The 11857-nt window shown below is 41.4% G+C and overlaps 1 protein-coding gene across 1 annotated transcript; it reads right to left on the bottom strand.

Moving 5' to 3' along the window:
* Positions 1–7206: 7206 nt before the first annotated feature.
* On the bottom strand, positions 7207–11643 carry PMAIP1 (phorbol-12-myristate-13-acetate-induced protein 1). Its single transcript, XM_045527467.1, has 2 exons — positions 11424–11643; positions 7207–8880 (listed from the first exon to the last, which is right to left on the bottom strand). The coding sequence occupies exons 1-2, from the start codon at positions 11479–11481 to the stop codon at positions 8774–8776; spliced, it is 165 nt and encodes a 54-aa protein (XP_045383423.1). The 5' UTR covers positions 11482–11643; the 3' UTR covers positions 7207–8773.
* Positions 11644–11857: the final 214 nt, after the last annotated feature.

Raw genomic sequence — 11857 nt, 5'->3', positions numbered from 1 at the left:
GGGTCTCACTCTTGCTCAGGCTGGTCTCGAACTCCTGACCTCGAGTGATCCACCCGCCTCGGCCTCCCAGAGCTAGGATTACAGGCGTGAGCCACCGCGCCCGGCCAAATGTCCTTTCTGATCTGAGAAATCTGAAAAAAGACTTCTCGGGGGAAATGGAATTTTACATGGGCCTTGAAGGGTAACAAAGCTTTGAGCAGAAAAAAGCAAGAAGAATAGGAATCCAAAGCTGATAGAAAGCATAAACAAATCTTAGAAATGAAGGAATCTAGCAAGGAGACAGGGGAGACAGGAGTGAAGGGGGAGAAACCAGATGGAAATGAAAATTGGAAATCGATTAGCTTAAAGAGGGCACATGAGGTCATCACCCTTAGATAACATGGTTGAAAGATGAACCTTGGGGAACTGACATTTAGCGAACAAGAGGGAAGAGGAACTTGCTAAGAAAAGTTAAGAGGGCTCAAGGGGCATGAAGTCATGTGCTAATCACTTTACGTAAGTTTCAAAGAGGAGCCGATGCTCTGAGCTTTAGCATGATGCAACATAAAAAGAGGCCTTGGGATGTAGCAATTAGACCACTAGCAAACCTCAAAATAGTATCTCTGAAAAAATGCAGATGAAGACAAATTACAAAACGATAAAAGTACAGTATGTTTGAGGAAGTCAACCAAGGAAACTACCCTTTGGAGAAGCCATCCCAATGATAACTTGGTAGACCTCCCCGTTAAAACTTCTAAGTCACTGGTGATTTTTGACAGCGAAATAGTAATAACAACTTACCTGATAGTGAAAACAACACATCTCTTTATTTGAAATAAAAAATAACTGACCCTACCTGACTTGCTTCTTTTTTCCAGGGAATACTTTCTTGGTTCATAATTGGTTTTTTGCTTTGTTTTGTTTTTGTTTTTTATAGACAGGGTGTCACTCTGTCACCCAGGCTGAGATGCAGTGGCACGATCACAGCTCACTGTAACCTTGAACTCCTGGGCTCAAGCGATCCTCCTGCCTCAGCCTCCTGAGTAGCTGGGACTACAGGCGTGCACCACCACACCCAGCTAAATATAACTTAATTCTGAACCATTTGCAGATGTTTTATTTAGTTGTGCTCATCTGTCCTCTCAACTCAATTGTAAAGTCCATAAATCAAGAGGGATGCTTTCTTCATCTCTTCACTTCTTATGTACTTAATAGTTCTAAACTCTTTCTAATCCTACAAAGTATTTTTTTTCGGGAACCATTTATTGGGAGCTGATTAACTGCCAGGGCCTGGGCTGAGAGCTTTGTGTCCGTGATATCTTTTAATCCCCTTATAAACCTTGTGATAGGCACAGCTCTAGGGAATTATGATCATATCCTTCTCTCAAATGAGTCAAAAGTGGGGAAAAAAATAAATGGGGTATAGTCATTTAGATGCAGATCCTTAGAATACAATCTGCTAAAATTACACATGGAATCATGTTACAATCTTAAAATGACTAACTGTCCTGGTTTGCCTGGAACTGAAAGCATTTCCAGGACATGGGACTTTCAGCTTTGAAACCAGTCCAGTTCCAGGCAAAGGAGAGCCAAAAAACTTTCCATATTCTTTAAGGATGAAACAATAAAATGCTTCCATAAAGGCAAGGGTTGATATCTTTGGCCCACCTGCCGTATTTTTTATGAAGAAAATTCCAGTGTAATGAGATAGTCTAGGTCAAAAATTATAGCAGAGTATGTTTTAAACAGTACATCTACTTTTTTAATTTAATCAGCTTATTCTAAAAATAGTATGGTTTGGAAGTATTACACACTGATGCCTTTATTGTTGTACTACCCTTCTTCCTTGTTTATGTGAAGGTTGGAGGAAAAGCCCAGATTTATCTTCCACGCTGTGTACTTGGCAAGGCCCCAGGAAAGGCCCCTGGCTTCCATGGTAGCTAACGAGTCATCTATAAAGTATTAGCCTGACTTCCTTATATTGCTCTATAACTACGTGTCTTTCCCCAAGAGAACTTTTATTTATTTATTTATTTTCCCATTTATTTTTTATTTGTATACATTGATGGGGTACAAGTGCAATGCTGCTACATTGATACAGGGCATTGTGGTGAAGTCAGGGCCTTCAGTGCATCCATCGCTGGAGCAACACACATTGTACCCACCAAGCAACCGCCCATCACCCACCCCCCCTCCCCCTACCCCTCCGAGTCTCCGTTGTCCATTGTTCAGCCTCTGCTTCCATGTGTACATAGTATTTAGCTCCCACTTACAAGTGAAAACGTGGTGCTTGTCCTTCTATGTCTGAGTTGTTTCACTCAAGATAATGGCCAGCAGTTCTATACGTGTGGCTGCAAAGGACATGATTTCATTCTTTTTTATGGATGAATAGTATTCCGTTGTGTATGTATACCACATTTGCTTTATTCAGTCCTCTGTTGACGGACACTTAGGTTGTTGATTCCATACCTTTGCTATTGTGATTAGTGCTGCATAGAACTACATTTTGAAAGTTAAAGCTTTACTTTTGATTTGCTAATTCTCCGAAACCTGTTCATTTTAATGTGACATCAGCAAAAAATGTCAAAAGGCATAAAGGAGCCTTTTTCTCACTTTGGTTGCTGGTACTATTTTGTGTTGTACGTGTCATTTTTATTTTCAGATGGGAAAAGGGAGATGTTTTTCTGATGAACTGATAAATGTGTGTTTCATCTAGGAATCCCTTACTGGAAAGTAACCGCTGTGAAACCAAAGGGCTTCATAACATGACCACCTGTTGAACTTTGCCCAGTCCTCAACAGTTGTCCAAAACGAATCATCAAGACCACAGACTGGTTAATTTAGATGTTCTTTTTGCTTATTTTTTTTTTAAATGGTGACAACAATTTCTTCCTTCCTAACTTCTGCCTAGACTTCCTGAAATACGGCAGAACAGCCAGAAAGCACACATATTGCTGTTTTGACAGGCTTCTTTTACTCTCTTTCCCTCTGCCCTCCCCTCGTTTACAAATAACTCCCGCAGGTCTGTCTTAGTAGGTGCTGTTTTGGCTTTAGCTGATGAGACGTGTTTGTTTCAGATTTAATTCTATTCTCCTCCACCCCAAACTCCCAGGGGTGAGATGCCACCTTACCTTCCCTGCCTGGCTCACACTAGCTTCTTGGAATGACCTGAGGCAGTTTATTGCTGGAGATGGGAAAGCCCCTATGCTAGGTGAAAGCCAGTGCTGCAATTATCAGTCTTTTTTTTCACATATCAGCTGGCTTAATCATCAACCTTCCACCCTCAGAAAACAGTGTGTAAAACTTGGCTGTATTTAACAAGGCTCTGGACTGGAAACAAACTAGCTTTGCTCTGGGGTGGGAACCTTTCCCCCAACCCCATGCTGGGAGCAAAGAGAAAACCATTTTTTTTTTTTTTTTTTTTTTTGAGAAAACCATTTTGAGGTCAAAAAGGCCCAAGTTCAAATCCTATGACTTCCCCTCATTTGCCAGTTGATTTTGGGGACATTGCTGGTTCAGAGGACCCTGCTTCCTCGACTGTAAAATGAAAAAGATAATGATACCTTCTGAATAGGAGAGTTCTGAGCATTAGGTGAAACAATAAAATTATGTTTCTTTTTTTCTTTTTTTGAGACAGTGTCGCTCTGTTGCCCAAGGTAGAGAAGAGTGGCATCTTCATAGCTCACTGCAATCTCAAACTCCTGGGCTCAAGCAATCCTCCTGCCTCAGCCTCCCTGAGTGCCAGGATTACAGGTGTGAGCCACCGGGTTGGCCTAACACAATTATGTTTCTGAAGTACCTGGCACATCACGGGTTATCAGTAAGCAGTAGTTATTTTGTGGAAGTTTTGCTCGTTATGAATACAGCTCAAAGTAGCAGTATTGACCCTTGTGGATGAATGCAATTTGGGCTCCCTAATGCCAAAAACAAAAGCAGCTGGGATTTGCTGTCTGTCTTCCAAGTTAACAAATTTTCAGTCTCATCTCAGGGGAGAGCCCTTCAGGATTTTTCACTGAAACATTGCCTTACCCACATTTAGCCTTACCCAAATCCAAAATAACTAGACAGAAACTTTCTCTTTCTTGAGTTGATGCTATATAAATTAGGACTTGAAATGTTATATTCGTACATGGCAAGGGGCTTCGGGGCAGTTAAATAGAGTTAGTGAAACCCGTTATATACAGGGTGAAATAAGTGGTTTACCATCAGTAAGAGTTCACAAATTAAAAGCAGATGGCCTCATCAAGGGGAAAGCTTCCACTTCCCCTCTGGCTCCACCGCTGCCCTACTGCCTGCCTTCAAAAGTTTTGTGTTAGTCTAACAACCTTAATTGGGCGAGATTTCCATAGCTTTGTGAGAAAACCAGTCTCTGGCCCTCCATCTTGTCAGGAAAGTTAACTGACATCTTCTGGGCAGTAACTAGGAGCCAGACACTGTGCCCATTCTCATCTCATTTGATTTTCATGATGGTTTGAAATAGATACATTTTATAGCCTTTTGTGAGAAAACAGAGATCAAGTATTTATCCAGAGTCACACAAAGAGTAAGTGGCAAAATGACCGGCTGATTCCAAAGCCAGAAGCAGTGACAATTGTGGGGACAGCAACACTGTGTTTTTGAAAATAGCTGAGTAATTATGTGAAGTTGAAAATGGGTAACTCTCATAGGCTCTACTAGAGCTCATGGTGAGAGAGCATGACAAAAACAATAGAAGCCTTTTCCTAAAACACAAGGAATATCAAGGGGTTATTTGTACCTTCTATCTTGTTCTATTCTATTCTATTGCACAATCTAAACCCAAGCCCAGGCCCCTTGCACTGTGCAATTTCTAAACCTAGAGAGCATTGAGCACAATCAATGTGTTTATAGCGGGTAAGGGGGCCCAGAGCATGTAGTTAATAACCTGCTAAGTAAAAGAATCCAAAATCTCCACCTATAGCTCCTCAACTTTCCCATTTCTCTGGTGTTTTGAAGAATAATGTTATTACGAAGAAGACCATAAGGGAAGAAATTGTAGGTGAGTGTCAATGTTTCACTCTGAAATGACTAAGTTGATTTCTGAAAGTTCTTAAAATAGAAACTAAAGTTTACTCTTTAACCCTGACCTGTTACCTGAGGACATTCCCGTGATTACCCACCAGGGTGTGTTCTGTCAGGTGAGCTCGTCTGTTTTCAGCTACCTGCAAAAAGAAACCTGGCAATGACACCACCACGGGGGAAACTGGCATGGATGGCAAATTCTCATTTCCAAGAAAATACTTACAAGCTGGAGAAGTTCCCACTGAACTTCCTCTAAGACTTAGAATCAATGTTTGCGAGAAGAATTCAGAAAATAGTTTTCTGGTTTTTTTTTTTTTTCTTTTTTGGCTTTTTAAATCCACTCTTTAGGAAGCGGGAGGGGGTGGGTGATGGGAGGTTGCTTGGTGGGTACAGTGTTTGTTGTTTCAGTAATGGATGCACTGAAGGCTCTGACTTCACTACGATGCAATATGTCAATGTAGCAAAATTGCATTTGCACCCCATGAATATATACAAATAAAAAAATTTTAAAACAAACAAAATATTTTTTAAAAATCCCACTCTCCTGCTTTTTTGAGGAAACCCTTCAGTTCCCTCTTACACTGTTTGAAATGAAATCAGGAGTCTGGGCTAGTAGGATTGGGACCCCGGTGGGAGACCTTCTTCAGACCCCTTTGCCATCCTATTTTCTGATTCAAACTGCAAGTGATTTCAAACATGATCTGGCTCTCAAGATACCAGAATAATTCTGGCTCACAGCAGTTGCCTGGCCCAAGGTCACACAGCTCATTCGTGGTTTTGCATTGAAATTCCAGCTTCCTGATTCCAAAGAGGGGAGCTCTTTGCACATCACTCACCTTTAAGGTGTCAGTTATCTTCCTGATGGAGTGTCCCCTCTGACATAGGTTTGAGGAATCTGACAGGATTTTCAACACTTATTTGGTTCTTGCCCAGTGCTTGAGGGGAGAAAGAGGGTTTGTAGAGTTATTGCAATGGATTCTAAAGCCCAAATCACAGCACACAGAGCCTTTAGACTGAAGAACAACTTATATTCACGGATAGATACATCCATACACAGAGAGAGAGAGAGGGCTACTTCTCAAACATACAGACTATTGGGGTTTTCTTTCAAATATAAATGCAAGTAAAAACGCTAGTTGTTTTTGTCAGTCAACAGATACAATTATGTTAACATCTAGGAATTTTAACATTAAGATGCGGTTCTCAAAAAATATATATAGTTCTCATATCTGAAGATTGTGAATCTGTGTATATATAGTTCTCATATCTGAAGATTGTGAATCTGTGCCTAAGCCTTCACCTGTTACTCTTTATATAAAAGAGTTTAAAGGGCACTTTTAGCAAAATAATTCTGGCTATGCAAAGAAGCTTAGGGTCAGGAGATACTCTTCCAAGGCCCTAAACTCAAATCATGCAGATTGACCACATCTTTTCTGAAGCCAACTCCCCACCTCCCCCGCCCAAATCTTCCCCTTTGGGGCATTGTTATGTATCTTCTCAGCTGGGCATCCTTTGCTCTCTGGTTCTTTTCCTCCATAATTCTTCCTCCCTCCCCGCCCCCTTACCATTTAAGGAAGGCAATTTACATTCCATGATGTCAACAGACTCTTTTTCAGGGCCAGGATGGGGTGAAGATGTGGCTCCCAGATTAAAGCCACAAACTAGGGATATCTCTTTGTTCTCACACTCAAACAGGAAGGCCATTGAGTGACGCCTACTTTTGCACATGACTAGCTGCGGATGAAGAAATCTTTGCTGCTCTAGGGCCGAGGCAAGGAAGGGAGAAGTGTGAGGTCACCTAAAAGGAAACTGCACAGCAGCTCCCCTTGCCTGGCAGGCAGATCCAGGAGCAGCCTAGGATTCAGGCTCACAAAATACCTCTAATTAGATCATGAATCTTTATAGGCTACTTTAAATAAATCACTCTTGGGACATTCATGAGGCACTGAGCAGCTCTTAAGACCTATGCCTGGCACTCATTTCCTATCTTTCACTGCTTCCCCTCCTAATTAAGGTGATACGTTTCCTGACAGCAGAAATCATGCCAAATGCCTTGTATTTTTTTACTCCTCCCACTGGAAGGAGATGGTGCCGGTCAAGACATGTCTGCTGATGGAAATCAATTAAAATACTCTGGCTTAATAACGAACACTTACATTACATGACGAAAAAATAAAACACACAGAAAAGAGTGACAACTTTTAATAGTTTTATACTGCCAAGATATCAACTTTCATATGTGCATACACATTGAAATACAGTTACAGACCATAAATACCCATATGGCAAAATATCTACCTACCTCTAGGCAGAAAAAAAAAACCTTCCAACTAAACAGCCTTAAGTAACACTGAAGAAAGCAGATGTGAGGTAATTTTTCATCAAAAGTGACTACAGACCATATTATTTTTACTTTAAAAATTCAAGTAGTTATAAAACCCTTGTCTCATAACTCAAAAATGCAACCTTAATACACATTTTCAAACAAAACAAAAATATTTTAATTATAAATAGGTAAAATAAAGTTATTCCTGCTGAAATTCAATCGTGACATTATTGCTTATGTATTTGAGGACTTTGTTTGTAGCCCAGATTTAAAAAAATGAAACTTAGGAAACTCTTCTAACAATCTACATAATACTGTAAAACAAATTATCCGTATGGATATCCATATATATACATATGTGTGTGCACATATATATGTATACATGGGATTTTCATTCTGGGATGAGAAATAGCGTTCCCTCTTTAAGAAAAGTATATTCTAATCATGAAAATATTCTTTATTTCTTTTAAAAGATCTCTTTCCATAGGATAAGCACCAACTAATGTGAAAAGGCGCATTTTACAAATTTTTAGAAACTTCCTTAGAAACACATTTATTTTCTTACCAAGTTACTTGACTGTTTTACTAAGTTTTAATTACACCAATTAAAAAATCAAGTTCTATAATCTTTTTCATTTTTCCTGCTTATACAAAATCCCCATACTCTTTTACCATGTAATATTCAATCTGCCAGAGTTTTACTTCCTATAAAATCCAATTATTTCAAAGCTACTTTCCAGTTTTCCATACTTTCCAGTTAATGCCCTCAGGAACACATTAGTGAAAGGACATCTGAACAGAAGCAATACAATTTGAGTAAAAAGAAACAAATTATCAACTTATTTTACATTATGTAGTGACCTATGAAATAAACATTCGCTATGACATTCAGTGTTCTCACAATGAAATGTTCTTTTAACAAGATTAATACACATAAACTAAACAGCATACATTGCTCTGGAGTTGACATTGAAAAGCAAAACAAAAAACAAAAAAAAACAAAAAAAAAATGTAAACAACACTGAACTGTTTCTTCCAGTCTTAATCTTATCTGTCAACTCCTTTTACACCAGGTTGGGCAGTAACTTTCAGCAAAAATAAAGAAAAAAAAGAATAACTCTCTAAGCATAAAAGAAATGTATCAATAGCTACACTTCCCTATTTTCAAGGTTCTTCCATTCTTGCTTTCAAATAAACAAAGATTATATAATGTCCTCACATCCCAAAGAATGACATCTGGGAAACCTCCGACAGAAATTCATTTTTGATGTATTCCATCTTCCGTTTCCAAGAGCATCCAAAAGCAAATGCATCTTCCTTCTCATTTCTTTCAATTACCATGAGATGTCTTCCAATTCACGAAATCTGTACATACTTCAGGAAACTTCCCTTTTGAAGGAGTCTCCTCATGCAAAGTTTTTGATGTAGTCAGGTTCCTGAGCGGAGAAGTTTGGCTATCAGATTCAGAAGTTTCTGCTGGAAATGCAGTTTGTCTCCAATTCTCCTGAGTTGAAGGGCACACTCCTCTTGGATCTCTGAGAAAGAAAGCAAAACATGAAAATTAACATTCACAATATTCCAGCCAGAGTAAGAAGCAAGAGTTAATACGCCCATCTAAGTGACAAGCTGAGTATCTCAGGAAGCATTTCTTTTTGGCTTTATGTGCACCTGTTTTCTTAATGTGAGAAAGACCACTTAGAACGTATACTTTTTTGCTCATCCTGGATGATGCCAGTGTTATCTTACTTCTAAATATGAAAATGTCATGGGTCCAATACTACAAAGAGTAATGTTAGCCTTTACCTGCCTCGGGTGATGTCATCCTTTTCTCCCTCTTTTAAGGCCAGGGAACAGAAGTCAAATTCTAAACATGTGTGGTTTTCAAGTAGGAGTTGGTTTTTAAACCGTAGTAATTCATACCTTAAATTATCCTCTCATTAACAGGCAAATCTAAATTTATTCTTCTCCTCATTAAAAAAACCTATTGATAGTTTCTCATAAAAGCCTCAAAATTTACTCTAAAATTAAATCCACAATCTCTAAATATTTACATCTTAATGTAAACCACCTTCTTCCTATAAGCCCAATCGGGACCAATCCATTGCCTTTATGCAGATGAGTGAGGTAAAATAAGTTTCACATATTTAGTATTTTTTAGAATTGAGGTACTCTTAACTGAATATTATTTGTAAGAAAAAATGCTGTAATCCAACTTCCAAGTAAACTTTTGTCAGTAAATGCAACTAACACTAAATCTATACTGACTATAATATGAATGTTTTTGAATATTTCAAAGTGCAACTTAAGGGCTTTTTGGTCACCTTCATGATAAAAAGCATTAAAGAGCATTATGATGACAAATTAAAATCTGGTGTCTTTTTTTTTTTTTTTAGGCCAGTCAAGTGAAGCAGTGGGACTGGAGAAGGAACAAAGGAATCTGTAACAGGTTGTGATCAATTAGTTGTAAACACTACTTCACTTGGACCAGCTATTTTGTAAATAGACCACGAAAAGACCATATTTAAGCTCAAAATAAATGGAAACTGTAAATACAGAGTAAAGCAAAAAAAAATTTTTTTGATATATGGTCTCACTCTATTGCCTAGCCTAGAGTGTAGTGGTATCATAGCTCAGTGCAGCCTCAAATTCCTGAGCTCAAGATATCCCCCTTCCCTAGCCTCCCACGTAACTACAGGCCTGCTCTACCATACCATGCCTGGCTAATTTTTCTATTTTGGGGGTTCTTGCTAATGTTGCATAGGGGGGTCTGGAACTCCTGACCTCAAGCAACCTCCCCCCCAGCCTCCCAAAATGTAAAGAAAAATTTTAAACCTACATTTCAACCAATTTCTCTCTGTAAGGTGAGTGAAATCTTCCCTAACTCCTACACCAAAAGACCTAATAAATTCCTAAGATGCTATTTCTTTATGGGCTAAAGGGTCAAACATTTTGAGAAGTATTTACAAACACATGTTCTCTTCTGTGAGTGGGATATTAACCTACAATTGCTTTAAAAAAAAAAAGCCAGGATCATTCAGTATTCGGTATTCTGTAAGCCCTGAATTCTAAGTGGAAAAACTATCTCTTTCACAAAATGGGGGGGGGGCCGCAGGACATAAATAGTTCCCAGTTGTTTCCTTAATTTTTTGTTGCAATTACACAACTTATAAATGTATTAATGTCTAATCAAGATTACCAGGCACTTCCTGCTGTCCCTTGTTCTTGGGAACTAAGAACATAGGCCCGGAGAGTGCTATGCACAGGTTAGGTCTTTCAGTAACCGAGTCACAGAACTCTTAGACATCACAAAAGGTAAACAAAGCTTTTCCTACCCCAGGCGAGAGCCCGAGAGCAGCCTGTTGCTAACCTAGCATGCTCACATTAGCACGAGCTCCCTAAAACGAAACTAACCTTAAGAGGGGGCCCATAATCTGATGCAATAGCAGTATGACCTACACAGATTTGGAGCCCTGGGCCTTACTGCCTTCCTTGATAAGATTCATTTTCTAAAAGGGGATTGCTGACCTGAAAAGTTTTGATGTAGTTCTATGTGATGAAGGGAACGGATGGATGAAAAATGATGGGGGAACAACTCCTATTCTCCTACCCCCAGCCCCCGAAATATCGACGATTAAATGCTACTTTTAACAAGCAAGACTTTCTATGCTCCTGAGCACAGGGGTCCTTGCGGGGCCCGTCTCCGGGAGCGCTGGGGGACCAGGGGGCTTCGCAGCCCTCTCCCGGCCCACCTGCCGAGATAATGACTTTCTCCTCCCGGCCGCCGCCTACACTTGCACTAGTCCCCCCCGTGCCCCCGGGAAGGGTAAGCGGGGAGGAGGGAAGAGCAGAGAAGGAGCTTTCTATCCCGGCTAAAAATGCAGCTGTGTCCCTACCCCAAACCGGGCTCCCTCCCCCTCGCCGCCTCTGCGGTCCTGGGACACCCCCAGAAGAACTTCCTGGAAGCGCCACTAAGGCAGGCGCTGGGGCGCACACCTGGCCCGACCTGGAGCCCCCGTATAGCCTGCGCCCGGCCCCGAAGGGCTGACCCCGGCCCCCGCGGGCCCCCGCCGGCCAGTACCTGTCCGAGGCCGCGCCGGGTTCGGTTGCGCGTTCCTACGCGCCCTCTTCATGGGCATCTTGGTAAGTGTCACCACGAACTCTGCAGAGGACCCCAGGGTGTCAGTCCCCCAACCCGAGCACCTCGGGCGCCTGCGGGACGCGTACCGCACACGGGCAGGGCGGCGGGACGCGGTGGTGGGACCGGGACGCTACAAGCTCGGAGCCAGACGGCCGCTCCAGTCGCTTCACCTGAGCCCGCGCTCTGTATTTATGCGGAATTTCCCCGGTGACGTAGAGGAAACTTGATGCCGGGCCCGCCCCGTCCCCGCCCGGTCCCCGCCCCTCCGCCGCGAGCTGGCGCGGAAACCGAGCCCGCGGGGGAATCCCCCGCCGAGCGCGACCGCGGGGACGGGGTCCCGAGCCGGTGTGGCGCGACCGCGGGGACGGGGTCCC

Source organism: Lemur catta, chromosome 16, assembly GCF_020740605.2.
Source record: "Lemur catta isolate mLemCat1 chromosome 16, mLemCat1.pri, whole genome shotgun sequence".
Classification (NCBI taxonomy): Eukaryota; Metazoa; Chordata; class Mammalia; order Primates; family Lemuridae; genus Lemur; species Lemur catta.
Note: the sequence above shows the minus strand (reverse complement) of the source record. Positions and strands in the feature narration are given on the sequence as shown.